At 34.3% G+C, this 22,571-nt stretch overlaps 1 protein-coding gene across 1 annotated transcript in view; it reads right to left on the bottom strand.

Annotated features, from left to right (window-relative positions):
- The window catches only part of LOC125910313 (MAM domain-containing glycosylphosphatidylinositol anchor protein 2), a 331,066-nt gene that overhangs the window by 212,526 nt on the left and 95,969 nt on the right, over positions 1-22,571 (bottom strand). Inside the window, exon 5 of the mRNA XM_049614096.1 lies at positions 17,542-17,871. Coding sequence (XP_049470053.1) covers positions 17,542-17,871 — 330 coding nt within the window. The remainder of the gene's footprint in view (positions 1-17,541; positions 17,872-22,571) is intronic.

Here is a 22,571-nt window from a genome sequence, read left to right as displayed (position 1 = left end):
AGCCTCGTGGGTAAATCATATATGAAACACGCACTTATTTTTAAACGTTTCCTTATGCCAGATGGTAAGCCTACTGTTTTTGTCCATGATATGAATACACATAAATACTTGTCTTATCACACTCTGTAAATAAAAGATTGCCTTTTTAAAAAATTTTGCACTGACACACTTTTTTTTTTTACTGACTCACCTACAATAAGTTATGAGATGCAAACAAAACAGAATTGACAAGATTTTGCAAGTCTAGCAATAAAACCAGAAGAAAGAACGTGTGAAAAACAAACATGAGGTTGCAGTACCCCGGCATTTGCATTTGGAAATTCTAAGGGGAAATGTACCTGCAAGCACACATACATATACATTGCTTACTTCTGAAAGACTTTTAGAAAATCTTATCTCAATGGTATTGTTAGTTATTTGGAATATATGGGGAGAGGCAGGATCTTGGAGGGTAGCAACTCTGGAGGGTTTAGTATTGGAAGATGGAGGACATGCCGTGCCACTCAATCAGGAAAACAACTTTGGCAGGCAACAGTGTGGCTGTTCGAACTTCACTCTCCCAGCAGGTGTTGCTATGGCACAAGAATAGTCTCTGAGGGATTCAATAGAACACAAAGTGTAAGATGAAAGAACAAAATAGAAAATCATTCTCTAAGTGGCATTCATATTTTCCCTGCTACACAAGCTACAAGTCCAGTTGCAAAGAAACATGGGTTCCGTTCTTGCTGCCTCATAAATACATAAGTGAATGGGAACTTAATCTAAGGTTGCTCATGTAGCATTTGGTTAAATGTAGTTTTCAAGTATCTTGCATTGTTCTGATCTTCATGCAATTTGGTTTTCTAACCTGATTCTAATCTTCTAAGAATCATTAAGATAAATCTGTATCAAAAAGAAAATTTTCTACTCACCTCTTTGGAAAAAGATATGAAAGTTTCCCTTGTTTCTGTGTTTAACTTCCCTTCCCCTGACTTACTGTATGTGTTACTCAGGCAGTGAAATACAGAAATAGCTGATGGTCACTGATTAAGTATGTAAAGTCTCACATGTAAAAAACTTAAAAAAAAACTAAAAAACTAGGAGCAAGATAGTTCTGCTTCCTAGTGACTCAAATTATGATAAAATTTCAACAAGGTAGGAATCTGGGCTAGATTTGAGAATGTTGGAAGAAATAAGGACTGCAAAAGAAGCACTTTCTTTTTTTGCTGTAATAAGAAAGAATTACAAGAGTCAAACCATCAAATAAAGTACTAAGATCTTTACTAAAATATGACTAGGTTATTTGATAAAAAATAATAATCTATAACATCATTTCTGGGAAACGGGATCAATTCTTTAACTTAACTCTATGTTATTATGTAAATTCCATTTCATTTTTGTATGTCTTTTTAAAAATAATGTAGAGTAAAACTGGAAAACAGTTATTTGGGCATAAGAAATCAATTTAGATTTTTACCTTTAAAAGTTGAATATTGCACTCTAAACATTTGTTACAGAAACTAAAAATAACAAGGAGGAGAGAGAGAGTGTTATAGTTTAAAGTTAACTCAGAGATTTCCAAATTCCTGAAATTCTTCTGTTCTGTAACATATTTGTGTCCTTGCCTACTCGCTCTTAAAAGTTTATCCAAATACATTCATATGTGTGCATAAATACACTATCCCTTAAATCTATAGCAAAACATCCTGGGAATAACAAAAGCAGAACAGCATGTATGAAAACTTATGTGTTATTTTAGAGCTAACACCAATTCATTTTAACACACATTTTAGAGCTCCTTCAAAAGATAAATACGCTTAAAACTGAGGGCAAGAGAGATAAATTAGGCCATTCCCTACCTTCAAAAATGCACTATGCATTACAGAAAATGATAAATAGAGAGGATTCTTTGTAACTGGTAATTGCTCATAATTATTTTTAAATCTGATGGCTTTTTTTAGTAGATGTGCAGAGTTTGGGAGAGATTTAAGGTACAAAATTAGAAATGTGACTTGGGCTTAACCCAGCCCACTTTCCAGCTGTCCAATTTTAGGTCATTTTGAGAATTTAATGATAATTTAAAGATACAATGGCACAATGCACACTGGAGTATCCCTGAACTGTGAAGTACTTTGAGTTGTACACTTGTGAAGAGCAAGGCTCAGGGCTGGCAGCCTAATTTCAGATCCTTACTCTACCACCTACTAGGTGCATGACCTTGGGAAAGTCCTCCAACCACTGTCTCGTTTACTCTAAATAAAGTAGCATAATAGTACCAACTACATTTTTTTTAGGACTAAACAATATAATACATACAAAATCTTGAGCACAACGTCCAGCATATAGTAAACACTCCATGTATGTTTATATGTTATTATGTTTTCTTATCAGTGCCTTTTACTGGTGTGGTATCAATGACTGTATTTTATTGTTATACATATATTTCTATATTGAGGGCAAAGATCTTGCTTTATTCATACCCATGATGTCTCAAGTATTGAACATGGGTACACACAGAATCAAAGAAATATTTTTAAAACCATATATATATATATATACACATATATATATATATATATATATATATATATATATATACATTGCCATTGTCAGTTCTATTGGAGATACATATGCATTTCAGATGAAAACACTGTTTGAAGAAGATAACATTTTGGAAATGGACAGCAATAAACTTTTTAAAAATCTGAACAGAGGCATCCCCCACTGCCAACCAAGGAAAGAAGGTTGCAGATTTCTTTCATTAGACACAATAATTTGATCAATGAGTTTGGATATTATCCTAAAATGGCACATAATACAGATATCCTAGCTCTCATTCTGTTTCTATGAAGTAAAGGGGCTTGGACATTCCTAATACATCTGTTCCTCCCTTATGAGGATGACAAAATGTCAGTGCTGTCCATTTTCACAAAGGTCAGGGTGTTGCCATGAAAACCAGGGACCAGTAAGTAAAAAGGAGCTGTCTGATCATGTTAATTATGTGATTGCTTTTCTGTGGATGAAGGAATTCTAAATTAAAAGGATGATAACTATAAATTATATATCAAATGCATCTTATGAAAGCATAGCAAAAGAAAGATGCTTTAAAGCAATCCACAATTTATTTTATTTTCTAGAGCAACTGTTGCTCACAGTGGTAAACTCTTCAACGTGGAATGGCTAGAAAAATCAATTTGCTTCTATAATAAAAAGGCCATTTGTCTACTTGTAGAATCCATGTGACATTGTTAGGCCCCTTGTAAATGACCACACTGCACAATGCCTGTGGTTTACAAATTCCCTAATTACACCACTGATTGTGTATCATTGAATATGCCTTATCCTGTGGAAATAGACACTACTACCATTTTAATAAACATTTTGACATAAAATGAAGCTGGCTCTTTCACGCTTTGTCAAGAGCAAGATGAAACAACCAGTGAACACAATGTTCCATCAACAGATCAAGGCCACATGTTCTTTACAGCAAATGAGGCTTAATTAACAGATCTGTTAGTAGGTAACTAACTGGTCAATTAAAAAATAGGTTTCTTTTTTATTACACATGAACACTTTATTAACAAATATTCTCCCAATGAATGATTGCACTTTATGGTCCCTTCTGCCAGTCTGCAGAAGTGTAGAATGATACAATAAAAATATGAGCCCAATTTTAAAACCAAATAAAAACTCATATAATGCCATTGATTGGAATGAGACATAACTCATTCTGAGTTCATATGTGAGTGTGAATAGAGTACCATTTTATTAATATGGTTTTACATTGCATTTTATTCCTAAGCAAGGATATTTCTGCTTAAATGTCAACTAAATACATTTTGTTTACAAGTATTGTTTAGACAGACTCGGTAAAAGTGGACTACTTATGTTTCATTTATAGTGGACTGTAATTCACACGAAATCCATTTTAGATGCAGACATTTGAACTGCCTGTCATTTTATTTTTTCTACTTCACATATTTAAATTACCAGTATATTTCATATTGTGCACAACAGCCTTCTTTAAAGTGCAATGATATGCTTCACATTTCACATCTTTTTAATCTAGTCATCACTGATGGAAGATCTCTAAACTTGGGGAAATTCTGACTTATTTACCTGTCATATACTTGAGGGGAGTCCAGCATTCTCAATTCTTCAGTTTCCCTGCAAATCACTGCCATGTCCCCTTTTCTAAAGCTTTCAGTCCTGGTTCTAAACGGCCTCTTAGGTTGACTTTCGCCAACAGGTCTTCTTAGGCTCCAATTGTTTAGTCAAAGATGTATGAAAGGCAAACACATTATGATTTGAGAATTCTGAAATGAATTCACTCATTGAAAATACATTTCTCACAGTTTATCTCTGGAGTCTCAAATCTCATTTCGTGAGCTCATTCAATTCAGAGGGTATGTGTTTTATATAAAAGGCAGCCATAAGTGACCTCTGTTCAACACCTTACTGTGCTACTTAGAAACTCTGAGGCCTAGTAAAGTTACTTATGCTTTCTAAAGCTCAAGTTTCTCATCTGTAAAATGGATATAATCACAGCAGTACGTACTTCAAGGGGTTTTCCAAGGATTCAATGAAGTACTCATTTTAAATTATTTAGCCCAGCAACTAGAATATAATAAAAGCTCCAAACTTCATAGATTATCACTTCTTGTAAGTAGGTATTCTATGTTATGTGGTCTATAATTTACTTTTAATCTTCCACATATGGTAATGTTTTGTTTATTTTGTGTAGTTATATATATGTGTTCAGTCTCTAAGCTGCATGCTTGCATTTCATGCATTTTTCTGTTTTTATTAAGCTGCGATATAATTTTTTTTAAAAAATGCTTCACTGTAAACAATGTGATCTATGTTTATATGCTGTAACTTTTAATGTATATTCTAGGGTTATGGTTATTTAAACTATGCCACTCAGACCCCAGGTGTGGTTAAAGTAGTATTTTAAATACCCAAACCCTGGGTTCACTCTTCTCAGGAAGCTAGGATAAGTATAACGATGTTGAGCTGCACTAGAGGATTTTTAACCTAGCATAACATTGAAAGTGATCTTCTTTGGTGACATGAATACTGTTCAAGCTGTGTACCTTGGTTAGAATAAGGTAAGGCCTTACTCTGCTTTTGTGAGTGGAATATAAGACTGGTAAATGGAACCTAACATCCTACCACTCTTTGGAGTGGTGTTCTCAGAGCAGGAGAGAAAGGTGTGTTCCATCATCAACAGAGGGCATGGCATATGATCCAACCAGGTTACCTGAATCTCTTTTGGAATATTTTAAGACCTCCTTTAGTGACCCTTTCATGCAAGGCCCTTGTCAAATTCAGAATCACTGAGATGGTGAAGGGAAATAGCCATTTAATGTAAGGTGATGTGACATTTTATAGCATGCTGCAAACTCTTATACTGGACTTATACAATCTGAGATTGTAAGCTTAATTCATAATGTGGCTATAGGAACTAAGAAAGTACCTAAGCTTTGGGGTCCATTTCCCTCTCTATAAAATAAAACGTATTAGGTAATCTATAAACGGCCTCAATATTTAAAAACTATGCCAATAAATGAGACATTTAGAAATCTTTTAAAAATGTTTTACAAAGTAGGTGTCTGAGGACCTGCCCCAATCATCTTTTATTTTAAAACTAGATATTCAAAATTTATAAATTTTCCAAAATCATATCACCAAAATTCCAGTTGTAGTGATTTTCTAAATGTATTTAATCTCTTTCCTAACCTCACTGATATGCCACAATGAAGGATGAAAAATTAAGACGGAAAATTAATAAGGTCCTTTTACTAAAAAAATGTATTCATTTGTAAGCATATTCTTTGGGGAAAGTTCTTTGCATTAATGGTAGCTCTAATTTCTATTTTGGAGCTCTTAAAAGAAATAGCTTTGATTTAAGACATTCTAATATGTAAAATGAAACCTACATGCTACACACAAGTTAACTCACTATACTAATTGTTCTAGCGGATGCTAGAAGATCTAGGATTCTAGAGTACCTGCTTCCACAAGAGCAAAATGATGATCAAACTATTAGTCTATGGATCTAGTCTCCACGGCTACTTCTATTCATCTCTCTGTTCCTCACCTGATAATGGTAGATTGATAGTGTCACCTACAAACACAAAATTATGAAGTGTGGTCATAATCACATAAATAGTAAATATAATGTTATTTCCCATAACTCTATCCTCTTCTCTAGGCAAAAGATCCAGAGTAAGTTTTTATATCATAGCTTTAAATAATATACCCTAGCCTATATTCTATTCTTAAGTACAAATTTAATGGAGAAATTTATTGTTCATCAATTAATGGATAGACTGTCATCTTTAACTCTAGTAACTAAATTATTGATAGTTAGTATAATTTTAAATGCAAATTATGAAACTAACTAATAGTGTTTAGTCCTCATAAGATTAGATAAACCTATATTTAGTCATTTAAAATTCAAATAGTTCTTATGCCCTCATTGCTTGCATTTATAAAAGGATGAAGAGTATAGGAAGCATAAATTGGGTATTTTTTCCTATTTCCCATTGATCTGTTCTTATCTACTTGTTCTTATCTTAATGCAATCCAGGAATTTCAAAAAGTGTTTAACTCTGCCAAGTGAAGAAAATATTCAACACAAGACATGGTAATTTTACAATAGCTAAATTAGCCATTGTTAAACTATAACCTGTAAGGTAGAAACTTTGTTTTGGTATTTGTGGGGTTGGGGGGGAAAGCATATTTTAATATGAATAACAGGGAAACTTATAAATCCAATGTTACTTCCATAATTACAGATATTCAAGTTTATGTGAGATAATTCTAATTACAAACATGATTAAAGTTTATTGAACTATTATAGAAAATACAGAATTTTTGCATTTATGCCCTCCCAAAATATAAATAGCAAAAACATTGATACAATTCATGCTTTTCAAAACAACTTGTAACTTACTGATAAGGCTAACTAAAAGCATTTTAAATATTCCGTATCTCATTGCAACTGATCTCATTGCAAAGAGAATTAGTGTAATTGTTACTTTTTGTAAATCTCTCTTTCTCTCTCTCTCTTCCCCTCTATTCCACTCACCCTCTCTCCCTTAATTCACAATCCTTTCATTAGAAGAAAGGTAAGAGCTGCTTCCATTGTCAAAATTCATTCATCAATATTAAAGTACCTGGGACAAACAAAATCTTTCACATGCCTCTTCATGCTGATGAAGAGATATTAAAGGTCCTACAGATGCTATAAATACATAAGTTTTCCCCGGGGTATTCCTTCTTCCACACAAATTGAGGAGCTCTTTTTCCTTATGTCCATTTTTTTTTTCTTTATAATTTTTGCTTTTTTCCACCATTTCCTTGGATATATTTTACCTTTGTTTCGTATTCTCTTCGTGGACAAGTTCATCCACTTCTAATTAATGCAACTGCTTGTGAAATCCATGCTCTACTTGTGACCTTTCTTTTGGTCATCAAACATGATTCTCTAATTGGTAACCAGAAACTCAAGGATGTTGTCCAACCCTTCAGCTATAAATGATCCTAAATCAGTTTGTCCTCTCAAACGTCTCCCACAACCTAAAGTCTCTCACTCAGAAGGTGGCATTGCCATGTTCTAAGCAGCTGGAGTATAACATTTTGGAAGCATAAATGAACAATATACTTTGGAAGGGACTAAAGAATTTATCTAAGCAAACAGTTGACAACTATGTGTTGTTAATACCATCTGTGCATGAATTTGGATCAGAATTGTTGCCCAAATATCATCTTACATAGAAGTCCTAATATAAGAGAGATATATGCTTATCTCTGATTGAAACTGAAAAGAAAGGGGGGGGGATTAGAAAACTTCCAGCTGGTTATTTACTGTCTCTCTCCAGTTCAGTAGCCCTTGAAAATATTTCCCCCAAATCCCTAGTTATCATTAGAACACCATTTAAAACCAGTTACCCACTTGATTCCTTTATTCTACAGATGAAAAATCTTGAGGTCCAGACAGACCCAAGGTCATAAAGCTATTAAGTGGTAAATATGGGCCTGGACCAAGTCCATAGCTTTGTTCTAATGTCAGTCAGGCTTTCTCCCTCTCTCTCTCTCTCTCTTAAATTTTTTTTTTAACCTCTCTCTGTCTTTTAAAAATTTATTTATTTAAATTCAAATTAGTTAATATACAGTGTAGTACTGGTTTCAGGAGTAGAATTAGTGATTTATCACTTGCATATACCACCCAGTGCTCATCCCAACAAGTGCCCTCCTTAATGTCTATCACCCATTTAGCCCATCCCCCTATCCAAAACCCCACCAGCAACTCTCAGTTTGCTCTCTGTATTTAAGAATCCCTTATGGTTTGTCTCTCTCTCTCTGTTTTTATCTTATTTCCTGATGCCAGTCAGACTCTCTCTTAAGCTGACTTGAGAGTATTGGTCACTGACTAAATTGTCCCTTAGCAGGAGAGGTTATAAGTGCTCCCCAGTGCCTCATCTGATTCTTATTAATTTCTTCAGCTGAAGAAATAGCTCCTCCCCTCCCCCACTCCAAAATGAGGGTGTTTTGTTTTGTTTTAATGTTCTTTTTTTCCCACTCTATTTCTTTAATCTCTTCCTTAAAAATACTCCAAAGATATAGTGGAGAGATAAGGAATCTAAGATGCAAAGAGGTTTTATTGACTTCTCAGATGACATTCATGAGTGACATTAATATTCACATCCATGAAGGACTGCCTAGCCCCACTGCCTTTTTGCTTCTTAATAAAAATTTTGTTTTCTCTCTCACATTATCTCTAAATGAAACTATTTTATATCTCCACCATTCTTCCTCTAATTGTCTCTTTTTGGAACTCTGAAGATTCATCCAATGAATAGCCTCCCCCCCTCCCAAATGCCAATCTGATCATACTCACCCCTTGATAAAGTTCTTTGGTCATTCTTGCTTGAGTGAATGAGATCTAATTATATGCATTTTCTTCTAAGATCTAGGGACATACAATCCTTATTCTTAATCCAGTTCAGATGCCACCTGTTCCATAGAACTCTTGCTGACCAGATTCAATCATTTCATGCTATATGTTTCTCTATTGCTCTGATAGCTTGTGAAGCAACTCTAGACTTCATCTGTTATTAAAGTTTTCAAGTGTATTCTCACTATGATATACAATCAATTATGAATTATACCCTATTTGTTTTTATTTCTTCCATACCTCCTTTCCTACAGTGGTTGTTGAATAAAACTTTTTTTTTTTGGATTGAATATGCACTATGTTTCATGAATTAATTCCAGAATTGCAGGTGACAACTATACTTAATTTCTCTCTGCTATATTAGAACACTTGGCTTTATTCCTTCTTGCACTGTAAATTAGCTTTGCCTCTCAAATTTAAATTTCCAAGCCTCAATATTCCTCCACTAAGGGCAGTTTCTTTAGGGCTGACAGACTGTGAAATAAAGGTCTTATATACCAGATGGAAGGAAAAAATACCAATATTGTGAGCTATCAATAGTGTGTACATTTCTTGTGGAGGGTTTCCTGTCTCCATTAAGATGACTTCAGAAGTTTCAGGAGTCTTTTTGTAAAGAACTTTGCCTTATTTTTGTGTAATTTAACAATTTTTCTCTTAGGTCATTCGGCACATTTTAATATGGCACTTGGTAAGACTACTGAAAGTATCTTTACCTTAAAAACATTCAAGTATGGGGTTTTGACTATTTGAATGGTTGTTATCAAAGACAACACAGAATTGGTCATAAGCTCCAAACACCACAATCCCCATTAAGCTACCTGAAATTAAATGATAATAATAAGAATAATGCAAACAATAATATTTGATATGGACAACTGATATTTTCTCAAACCTACTTAAGAGTGAGTATAGACATCTTTAGAAAATTTTGCTATTTCTGCTATTTTTCTTTTATTATTGCAAACATACAATCTGAATTAAAGCCATATTAGCTATCCAAACACAGATTCCAGACAAGTTGCCTGGCCACTCCAACACTTCCGAATTGTTGCATTTATAGGTCTCCTTTGTAGAAAATCTGCATCAGCCACTGAGCAATACAAGATTTACATAAATGAGCAGAAGAAATAATTCCAAATTATTAAATAATTTTAAAGTTAAAACATTTAATATAAGGAGTAACACTTATTTTCAAATAGGCAAGGTTAAGCATCAAATATTCTTGGTAAACTTTAACATACCTAAATATGAATTTATATAGCCACACCTACCATACAGGCCATCAGAAATACCATCCTTTACTGAAAGCACAAATGAAAAGAATTAGGTATCTCTCTGAGTATGCATAGCCCAATATTTCCTAAGGAGTGTTCTGGGTATGTGGTGATTAAACACGGTATTTTGCAGTTCAGTGTCTCTCTGGGAAATTCACTAAGTACAATAGCAATTTAAGGCTCTAAGTACCACAGTAAAGATATATGCTAGCTACATTTAGTTCCAGTCCCAGTGCTGTAAATGAAGAGGAAAGCCTATGAAGAGAAAGTGGGAAAGTGTGTACAAGAGATAATTCACCAGTTTTTAGAGTGACAGTCTCTTTACTGACACACTGCTCAAAACGCAATGCTTCTTCTTGACCCGTATCAAGGACAGATATAATACTCCTTCCAATAAGCACAAGAGTCAACTGAGAGAAGAAGCTTCAGCATTGAGAGTAAATTCAGTCTGTAAGAACCAGTCCTGCCTGAGGCCAGTGTGAATAGTAGCCAATCAGCCTTTCAGAAAAAAGCACACTGACCCCATAATCAGGAGACTCCAAAATTCAGTGTATCAAATTTTTTTAAAGTTTTTTTTTCATTGTCTCCTCAGCTATTCAAAACAATTTTTTAAATGTAGAAACAGATAAAAGATAGCTCTAAGAGGTCACAAGCAGAATAGGGATGGCAGCAGAAAATCTTGTGTGTTAGGAAGGAGATTTGAGCTATCTCAAGTAATCTCAGATCTTAATGCATTAATTCTAGAACTTGGACCATCCTAGCAGACAATTTCAGCTTAACCAGGAACCCAATAAGATATACAGATGAATAAGAAATAGAGAAAGGCTGAGATTTCACCTCAGTCTATAGAAAATATATTAGTATTTGTACAGACAAATAGCAGTTATTTGTGGGTTTAACTTAGTTTCCTAGTAAGTCCATAAGAATTCAGCTTTGTTACTATTTTAATTCTTAATAGAGTTCCAACAATCTAGGTTAGATTTTAGCACAACATGGTCTGAGGCAAAATATGGCCCACAACCTGTTTTTATAAATAAAGTTTTATTAGGACACAGTCATGCCCACTGTATGTGGAAGCTTTCCTACTACAACAGCAGACTAAGATAGTTGCAACAGAAACCTCAGCCTACAAAGCTGAAAATATTTACTATTTGGACCTTTCTAGAAAAATATTGCTGACCTCTGTTCTTCACCATTAATTTGTAGGTCATGGACTGAACTTCATAATTTTGGAGTCAAGGAAGAAAATGAATTTTTCTGGGTCTAGTAACTGAGTAAGTGATTACATAACTTTTCACTGCATGGAAGTTTCCTCTTATGAAAGCATTGTCAGATCTTACATGCATTGGTTTTATTTATGATTTCCTCTTACATGAAAGGGTCTATCTTTCACTACAGTCATTCTATAGAACTTCAGTTTTAATCAGCAGAATTTCATGCGTTTCTATTATTCTTTAACTGAAAAAGGGCAAAGAAGCCAATTAATGAACAGGGCTTAATCATTTTTCTTTTGCCTTCCAGCTCATTAGCTATTCTTATTAGTTGTGTATTATATCCCTGTGTTATCAAGAGCGTTTAATTTCACAGGTGTGAATGCTTGTACAAACATTTGTTAACCATCATATTTATAGTAACCAGTCAGGTAGTCAGCAGTGAAGCTAAAATTTCAAAATTATTTTCTCAGTTGGTCAGCTCTGTGTGCCTATGCTTATGGTTTAATCCTCTAAATCTTGCTCAATTTTCTGCTATACAAAATGCTCATGTATTCTAACAAGGGAGGAGAAAATCATCAAATCTGTTTTGAGTCTTCTGCTCTATTTGCCCACCAGATGTCTCACCACGGGAATTCCACAGATCGCCAGTCTCACTGCTTATATTTTCTAGCATGATGCAGATGCTTCTGAGTTTCCTATAAACCTACACGTTTGTCAGGTCATGCAAAGAAGTACATGCGAACTAGTAAGTACCTAAGGACTTTACCTCAGAACGACCCTGGAGGAAGCAATAGAGTAATTCTCAGCAAGCCTTCTGAAAATTAAATAGTTACGGTAACAATTATATTTTAAAATGAATTAACAATCAGGTGAAAAGATTTTAAGAGCTGGTTTTAACTATTGCTGGGATTTTAGGCTAAAATTCACATGCTTTTTTCAGCAAGTATGGGGAAGATCTTCATTTTACAAAATTGAACTGTAACAATGAAAATTTCAGTATATTTACTTTTAACTGATAAATTTATAATTAGTACAATGTGTTTTTTAAAGCTATCTACTATATAAAATATAGCTTCCATAATGATAGCAATAAAATTGAAATAAACCAATACAACTTATCTTTATCAATTACTATCAATCCTATAGTAAAAGCAGAACATGAGAATCATGTAATATTTCCAGGATTTTCTTCATCCTGTATATTTTGCCAGCTGTACCCTCCTCCCTCCACTATTCCTAACACAATGCCATTTCTATCAAGATTTAACTCAAATGTCATTTTCCTCTGAAACTTTCCTGGGCTAATATTAAAGAAAGCATTCACAGTTCCTACAGAAATATGATCAAATTTAAGTACAGCTTCCTTCCCACTATAAACTGTGCCTAATTTCTAAGTCACCTGATAACTAAGTAATATGAAAACTTAGATTGTAAGGTCCCTAAGGGAAAGGCCCATTTGTCCATCACCATATGACATGGAGCCAGATACAGAACAATAACAGAAGAATCTGCAAGAAACATGGAATTATTATTATTATTATTATTATTATTACTATTATTATTAGAATGAGAGAGAAAGCATGAGTGGGGGAAAGGGGCAAAAGGAGAGAGAGAGAATCTTTATCAGGTTCCATGCTCAGCACAGAGCCCATCACAGGGCCCAATCACATGATCATGGGATCATGACTTGAGCCGAAATCAAGAATTGAACATTCAACCAACTGAGCCACCCAGGTGCCCCAGAAACATGAATTTTAAATAGACAAAACAAATGCTTACAATAAAACAATCTGAATGCTTGCAGAGTCAGAATGAAAGTAGCTACTAATAATGAATTAATGTGAAAGTAAGACATAATCTATCATCATATATCACAGTTTTTATTATTCAATCAAATGCATGAGGCAAACTCCAAAATAAATACATGTAGCCTTTCTCTTCAATTTTTTTTAAAAATCAAATCATTATCTTTTTAAAATATTAATAATTCTGTAAACTAGGATTTACCTTCCTGAGATATTTTATATTTCAGTTTTAAAAGTCCTCAAAAGCATATCTAGAGATGTGGCTTTCATTAAAAAAAATGCTTTTCTAACTATATTAGGCAGAATTGCCTTATGGTACCTCATCCTCAGCTTAGTAAAGTTCATATATGTCTCTTAAACACAGTAAGTGATAACTCAGGCCTAAGTGTAAGATTTTTATGAAAAACAAAAGATTTAGAGGCTTTTTTTTAAGTTTAAGATGTCACCCTAAATAGCTTACATTTAACATATAGAAAACATCTAGCACATAAGAAAATCACGACCACTTGGTCAATCCTAAATTCCCTGAAATAGTAATAATATAACTAGCAAAATCCAGAACCGAAGAGGTCCCCACATATTTACTTAAATATTAACAGCAATTTCCTCCTCTTTGACTTCACTCGCCTGACTGTGGAAATTTCCTTTGAATCCTCCCGTGTGGTTCATAGAATTAATGTAGTCCAAGATTTTCCTCCATGTTACAGCTTGTTCATTTTCACTGTTCAAATTCTACCCCCAGGAATACCTCTATATTTCATCCTAAAGCATTGCTTTAAGTGGAGTCTTCTACTATGTGAGGATAAAAATAATATTTTCAGTACCCATTGAATCACATAATCTCAGATCTGCAGATCTTTATAATGTAATCTGGTATTCCATTCTATTGTAATCAAAACAGAGCACGAAAACAAGTTTTGGCATAAAGACAGAATATGCAATTGCCTCCAGTGAGTGACTCATGCTTTAGATTAAACTTCATCTTCTTCAGGCCTTTCTATCAAAGTTCAATCCCCTGTGCATGTCAGTACCATGCCACCCACACTCACAAGGATCCTGTGCTTAAATTAATGATTTGATGTTGTTACCGTGAAATTCTCAGCAGGTTCTGAACAAGGGATCTGCTTTATATTTCCACAGGACACCATAAATTATAAAGCCATTCCTGCCCTTAATAGTGATAACACCTCAAATCACAGTATACATTGGCGTACTGAATAATGCTTCTTAAAGACAGTAGGAAATTATAAGGGCAGGGAGACAGACACAAAAATGCCTAACTCAGAGTAATAAGAGAAAAGAAAACCTAAAAAGGAAAGCTATGGGCACAAATTAGCTCATGTCTTTATCTAGTAATTATTTTGGGGGGGCCCTGGATGGCTCAGTTGGTTGAGGGTCTGACTCTGGATTTCAGCTCAGGTCAGGAACCCAGGGTCATGGGATCAAGCCCTGCATCAGGTTTCAGACTGAGTATGGAGCCTGCTTACGATTAAGATTCTTTTTCTCTCTCCTTTTGCTCCTTTCCCCTGCTCAATATAAATAAGTAAATAAGTAAACAAATAAGTAAATAAATAAATAATAAATAAATAAAATTACTTTTTGAGTACCTACGAAGTACTATATATTGCTCCAGATGCTGATATTATAATAACAAGCAGTACAGACAAAGGCCTAGACTACATGGAGCTTCCACTCTAAGGAGACAGACAATAACCAGGTCTGTCTGTGATGGGTGGGGGACAGCAAAGGGGAGTGTTTAAGTTTAAAAGAGGACTTAATAGGGCCGCCTGGGTGGCTCGGTCAGTTGAGCGTCCGACTTCGGCTCAGGTCATGATCTCGCAGTCCGTGAGTTCGAGCCCCGCGTCGGGCTCTGTGCTGACAGCTCAGAGCCTGGAGCCTGCTTTGGATTCTGTGTCTGCCTCTCTCTCTGCCCCTCCCCTGTTCATGCTCTGTCTCTCTCTGTCTCAAAAATAAATAAACGTTAAAAAATTTTGAAAAAAAAAAGAAAAAAAAGAGGACTTCATATATCTCCTTTTATCTCTAGCATTGTTACATTTGGTAACCAGACCAGATGATAACAGTTTAAGAAACTTTACTTATTATAACTAAACTTGTATTCCTAAGAGGCATTTCTAGAATATTTTCTGCTTTTCTGACATTTCTTTTCACTTAGGATTTTTAGAAATGTCATGAATCAATGCTAGTTACCTTTTCTCCTTTTCTCTCATAGCCCATAGTTTGAAATGGGTAATATAAGTAGTATATTTGAAAATGAGTGTCAGGAGCCACCAGGGTGGTTCAGTCAGTTAAGCATCTGACTCTTGATTTTGGCTCAGGTCACGACTGGACAATTCATAGGTTCAAGCCCTGCATCAGGCTCTGCACTGACAGTGTGTAGCCTGCATGGTACTGTCTCTCCTCTCTCTCTCTCTCTCTCTGCTTGGGATTCTCTCTCTCTCATTCTCTCTCTGCCCCTCCCCTGCTTATTCACTCAGGCACACACTCTCTCTCTCCCTCAAAAATAAGTAAACATAAAAAAAAGAGAAAAAGAAAATGAATGTCAGAACTAATTTTGTAGATATTATATAATACTCCTTTCTTCTGTCCATTCTATGTTCCCTCTTTTGTCTAAGTTTAATGTTGAATGAACTATGCCTCCATCAGACAAGTCTGTTTCGATAGCAGTATTGATTGTTTGGATCTGGGTTTATGTCACTGGTTCCAGAAAAAAAACAAAAACAAACAAACAAACAAAAAAAAAAAAACCAAGAAGCAAACAAAACCACACAAACAAGCAAACAAAAAAAGCAGTGTTCACAATTTAGTGTAGACCAATTCTGGAAAATCGTCCCTCAAAAATAAGGACAGATAATTCTGGGTCTTACAAAACTGTTCTCACTCTTACAGGAAATAACATTGTGGGATGTCACCTAGCACACTGATGTAGGCAATCAATGGATGTCTGTTGACTGAATGAAAACATAAACAATGATGACTAAGCATATCAACAGCTTTCTATGAGATATCCTAAAATGGTGCTAGCACCAGCTTGGAAATAAAGTTCAGGTAATAGTTACTATCAAAATAGTTATTATTATCATTTTGCCTAGAAAGTGACTTCTGCCAAACACAAGTAACTTTCATCCCTCTAACCTCCTTTCACATTAACCGTGGCTGATAAAAATGAAATATCTCTTAGAAATAATGCGGAATGGTGAAAAGTAAGCACATGTGGTCAGCCTGAAGATGGACCTATGTCCCTTAAGGAGTAAAATCAATCCAGTGTCCACCGGAATTTAAATCATGAGAAGACACAAAATCACAAGTCAATCTGTTACCACACGAGAGTCAAAATGCCGCCTGACTGGAAAGGAAAAGCCGTTTAAATGTTCTCAAAACAGAGTATGTCTGCTGGCGACATCTGTGCTCTATGTTTTCAACACGTATTATTCACCCTAGAATTATACAAAAATCCTAAATTGAAATTCAGTCTGGTAACAAGCTGGCAAAACAAAGCTACGTTGGTGTCGTCCCCATGCATACTGATTGCAGTTCACAGAATCACAAGGCTTTTTAAAAACATCCTAAGAGGTAAGCTAGCATGTCCTCCCATACCAAAGTCCTATAATTTACCTCATCTACAGATGTATGTTTAGTCGAGAGAAAATTGATAACACTTTCATTTTTAACTTTAAAAGAAGGAATTTCACTCCAGTATATTTTTATATTTAACCGTTCCCACTGTGAAGAGATTCTATCATAACGTTCTTCAAAAAGCCACATCGGATTACACATTTAACACTTTTATCATTGGTTTGAATTGGTGGAAAATGCATTTTTTATAAATCTTGTATTTGAATACTTTCAAATGATCTCTTAGTATTTGCTTCTTAGGACTAAATATTTTGTTTGTTTAAAATTCCCAAAATTTGTCTTAACTCTTTAGGAATTTGTTAACTTTATTAATTAATATAATTTTAGGCTCTACAGAGGGCTCCTAGTTAACTTAAAAAAAAAAAAAAAAACGCCTGTTACTATTTAATCTGGAAGCCTATGTCTATCATAGCCAATGCTATTACTGTTACTCACACTACTTCTGTAAAGCCTCCTATAAACCTAAATCAAAACAGAAGTAACAATGTCTTTTAACGTGATATTTATTACACATTCAGAATGTTAGGACTGTGGTTTTAGGAAATGGAAATAAGAATGTTCTTAGCTTGACTGAAAACTATTTTGTCTGCTAAACATAAAGAAATGATTTTCAATGCAAACATCTTTTGCATCACAAATATGCTTCTTACCTGTGCTGCTGGATATATTAACATCAATACTGATATCAGATATTCCTCCTCCCTTCAGAGATGCTACACATGTGTATGTCCCAAAATCCGTGAATTTTAAATCAATGATGTCCAAGTTTGTCGTTCCCGGGGAGACATCCGGATCAGTCTGTGTAATAACCATCCGCTCAGAACTTCTCAATGGACGACCATTTTTAAACCAACTAAATGTTAACTCCTCAGAAGGAACAGCTTCTACTTGGCAAGATATTTTCACCTCACGCCCAATCTGGATGTTGTCATCTTTGTGATAAGGATCTGGTGTGATCCAAAATCGTCCTTTTTTTAATGCTAAAACATAAAAATTCCATAAGTAGTTAGTGTTACTTCCATAATATTAAGGATTCATTCACTCTAGGTAATCATCTCTGGGCTGAAATAAAGTAAAACAAAATAAAACAAAGTGTATATATGTTTCTTTGTTGTGTGCATGTCAAAAACCTCATTTAGGAAACCTGGAAACAGTCTGAAGATCTAAGTCACTTAGAGATTCTAAACACTGATTTTTATAAATTGGATAATATTTTCCAGTGATATAAAAGATGCTTTGTCTATATATGATACTTAAAAATTGTTGCCAATGAATTTTGAACACATGATGTAACTTGTTTTGTATAAAATCATTTAGGTATTAGACTTAAAAATAACAATATGGATCATAAGCCCAATTCAATACCTGTGCCACCCTTTAATTATGGTGCAATTTCACAGAGAATATTGCACAAATGTCAGATTAAAGAAAATTCTTCTAAGATTTTATCTACATGCTGACCAAAACTAGTTTGGTAAGAATTGAGTCAGTTCATATTCATAAGGCATTTTCATATATTTAAATAACCTGCACTAAAGAGAATTAAAAAAAAACCACATTTGCTATGACTGTTCTATTTCACCATACATAGATGTTTCCAGTTGAATCTGTGTGCTGGCTCATGCAGATGGCCAGAAGAACCTCTTGGCAGATGGTTTGGAAAACATGCTGTGTTTGTATCCTAACAGCAGTGCTTTCTGGGTCTAAGGGCAGTACTGTTCTCTTAACATGTGTCAGCAGTGATAACTACCAGAGACTTTTGGGGGAGCATCTACTGGCCTCCCAAGGGCCCCAGTTCTAAACTTTGAATGATACCATGGGACTTAATATAGAATAGGGTTTGCACATTTATTTATGGCAGTGATTCACAGACATACATTCTTCTCTTTACTAACATCCTACTCATTTCCCTCCCCCTTAATATCACTTAATATCACTATATGATAAAATGTGGCATATGCACTGAAACATTAATAATCAGAATAAAATATTGTCCGTTCACTGTTACCATTAACCATATATAAATGACACTGGCAAAAATGATGTGAATTTGAAAGACCTGCAGATAATGGAGGCCTTCTCATTGCATTGTGGGTGACCTTTCTTGAGTTTAACCTGATTTTTCTTAGTTCATCCCATAAAAGCAAGAAAATACCATGGAAATCTTAGAACTATATAAGAATGCACTAGAAATTAAAAAAAAAATTGCTTTTAATTTTATTTACTAGTCAGCCCCATATATTTTCATATGCTTTTTTGTTTGCAACTGAGTGAGGAGAGATAAATGAATATCAAAAACAATGTTTATATATTTATTTTTATTCAAGAAAAATTTATAGGGCTCCTTTTCAGGACTAGGTGCTAGATGAGGCTCTTATTACATGAGATGAACAAAGCAGACATAATCCTTACCCTCATGTACTGGTACAGCATATTTTGTACTCATAGATTATAGTCCAATTTATCCACCTGACACCTAGGATACTCCTGTCTAGAAAAACCACACTCTACATAGATATTAAATGTTATAACTTTGAAGAAATCTGAATCTCAGAGTATCCTTTAAAATATTGTTCAGAAAAGGCACAAATCTTCATTCTTAAAGAAAACACCAAAAAACAAATATTTAAATCACATTCTCATACTGTTGTTTGTTTTTATTTTTCCAGAAATAAAATGCTAACAATTATTTATTTATTGCTAACAATGTCTTTATCAGTATATGACTGTAGGATGAAATTAAGAAAAATTATGTCATTCTATTACCCAGAGTGTGTGTGTGTGTGCTTGTGTGTGTGTGTGTGTGTGTGTGTGTGTATACGATTATATTTTAACAGGCACTGAAATACAGCTTTGTGGCTAGAAAGGAAAATGTGCTGAAAATGCCTATATTTGGTATATAACTTGTGCACATATATTTCAAATATAATTAAAGTTCTATAGCACAAAGTAAATTGTATCCTACAATAGTTTTTCTTTTTTTAAGAGTCCCCAAAAATTAGTATGTCAAGGAGCATTTACTTTTGTCAGCACCATAATATTTAAATGAGTTTACTTTCATTTGGTAAGAATTTTCCTGATTCTGTTTCTATAGAAAAAATGATAAACATAAATAAAATTTTTAAACAGACAATTCTTAATTTTAAAAGTTTACATATATATATTAATTTATTAATAGCTTCATATGGATGTACATTGAGAATAAATTTAATTCCAAAATTATTAGGGTGGCCATATATAAACACAACAAAAACTTCTGATGTTTTGGTGATTAATATTTATTTACTACTAGGCACTTACTGTTAGGTCTGCTCTCTGCCTAGTGACATAGTAAATGGATACCACCACTGAGAGAGCTGCAAGTTCATCAGATTAGTTAGATTTAAACAACAAAACAATTCAAAGCCACTGATTTTTTAAAAAACATAAAATATTTATAGTATGTGTTCCAAACTGTTTCATTCATGGAAAATAACTTTTCAAATCTGAAGTATAAAAAATATTAAAGATTATAACTCTAATAATCAATTAATTAAAAAATTCAATATGATTTGCAACTATATTTTTTGATAAAAAGCAAAATAATCAAGTGGGCTTTTAAAATGAACTCCTTGCCACAAATATTTGTTGTTCTCAGTATCAGGCCACTCTGTGACTTGACCAATGTCAATCACATTAGTCTTCTGAATGACAGATTCTAAAAAGGAAAAGAGGGACAAGTCAGTCTGGCAAGTGCGCTAAAGTTAAGGAATATCAGAATAAGTAGCATGGATCATTTGACTGGAGAGCCATCTCATTGAGTTTGTCTTATGTTACCTCATAACAAAATACCTAGTTTTGCACACAGAACAGAAATGTTCTAGGGGAAAAGAAATAATGTGTATTATTATGTGTATGTCTAAGGGAAAAGAAATAATGGACTATAATGTGTATGTGCATGCGTGCATATGTGTGAATCCACGCACAAACATCTCTTGGACCAGTGGCCAGTTAAATTTATTTGATTTTCTAACCTTAGCTCCTCAGAAAACTAAAAGCATGCCTCTGTAAACTAGGCACAGGTACATTAAGATCTTGAAACCTAATTCTAGCTTTTCATTTATATATAGTCCAATATGGGCAATCTAATTTTTATGGGTCAAGTGCATCATTTATAAAAATAGGAGGTGATAGTAGTAGGCTTCCTCTGAGACCCATTGTGAGAAATAGCTTATTAGCAATAGTGTAGAGCTTTGAAAATATAAAGTGTTTAATATAGTTAATCAACTGGGAAGCAGGTTCCTTCATTTATAATTAAACACTCTCTTTTTCAGTGAACAATTTACGGTAGTTCATGCAATGTTAATTTAAAGTCATTTCCTGCTAACCAGTTAAGATTTAAATGCTTAAAATCAATCTGCGATTAGTACCAAAGTATAACAAGGATCCAACAGACATAACAAGACTCTATAGAACTAAAGAAATTCTACGGAAAAAGAAAGGAGAAATCCCTTTCCCCAAATGCAATTTCTTAGTCTGACTATTGAAAATCCCCTAACACCAGCCTGAGAGAACATTAGATTTAGCTTAATGTATCATAAATTGTGATGGATGAACCTCAAAAGGTACTTGTTTAGTCTGGCAGTTCATGTAAAGAATTGGCATCAAGCTGAGTCTCTGTTTAGGATAATCAGTTTAGAAACACTGCCATATAACCCATAGCCCCCATTTTTTTTTTTTTTAATATTGTGAGAACTGAATACAAACTTGGCCCACATTCACTTCTGACAAGTTACTTGTGAGTATATTCTAGATGCACTCACTGAAGTCCCTCTACTCTGAAATTTAAAAAGGTGCCCTGCGAGTAGAGTGAAACCAGTGTGTTATAGCAAGGCCACTGCAAAGATCTAGGTGGGCTTGCTGCTTGCCTTTCCCTAGAGTTAAAGTATATTTTTGCCTATGATGACTACAGCTATGAAGAATATTTCCATTATATAAAATTAGATTACTTCTTGAGTTTATTTTTGAACGAGAAACCACTGGCTTTGGAGAAGTCTATGCCTGTGGCTTCCAGGAATACAGGCTCAATGCAGATAAAGACAAAGAGGAGGCTATGAGGTTGTATTTTGCCTGTAACTATAAACTTAAAATTATAAAATGTACTGACTGTTTGTCAACTGTTCCACAAGTATACAGCATATAGTAGTTCCAAAAGAAAATATAATTTGTAGATACAGCAAAAATGACACTAAATGAAGTGATACTCAAAATGTTTTAAATTTTGGAGTGCCTGGGTGGCTCAATCGGTTGGGTGTCCAACTTTGGCTCAGGTCATGATCTGGCAGTTCACAAGTTCAAGCCCCGTGTCGGGTTCTGTGCTGAAAGCTCAGGGCCTGGAGCCTCCTTCTGATTCTGTGTCTCCCTCTCTCTCTGCCCCTCCCCTCCTCTCTCTCTCTCTCTTGCTCACTCTCTCTCTCTTTCTCAGAAATAAACATTTAAAAAATTTGTTTTAAAAATTTTTTAAAAGTCAAATTTTAATGAGGAAGCACCTCTTTGCAGATATGAAATATCAGGTGTCAGTCTTTTAACCTCTGCTGAGAACATAGCTATTTTACAAAGATGATGAGACACAGAGTGATCACCACCCACTATTCTAAGTAGTTAAATTACTTTAAAAATCACAAAGTGTACCAATTCTTAT

The sequence above is a fragment of the Panthera uncia genome (genome assembly GCF_023721935.1).
Source record: "Panthera uncia isolate 11264 chromosome B3 unlocalized genomic scaffold, Puncia_PCG_1.0 HiC_scaffold_1, whole genome shotgun sequence".
In the NCBI taxonomy this organism is placed as follows: Eukaryota; Metazoa; Chordata; class Mammalia; order Carnivora; family Felidae; genus Panthera; species Panthera uncia.
Note: the sequence above shows the minus strand (reverse complement) of the source record. Positions and strands in the feature narration are given on the sequence as shown.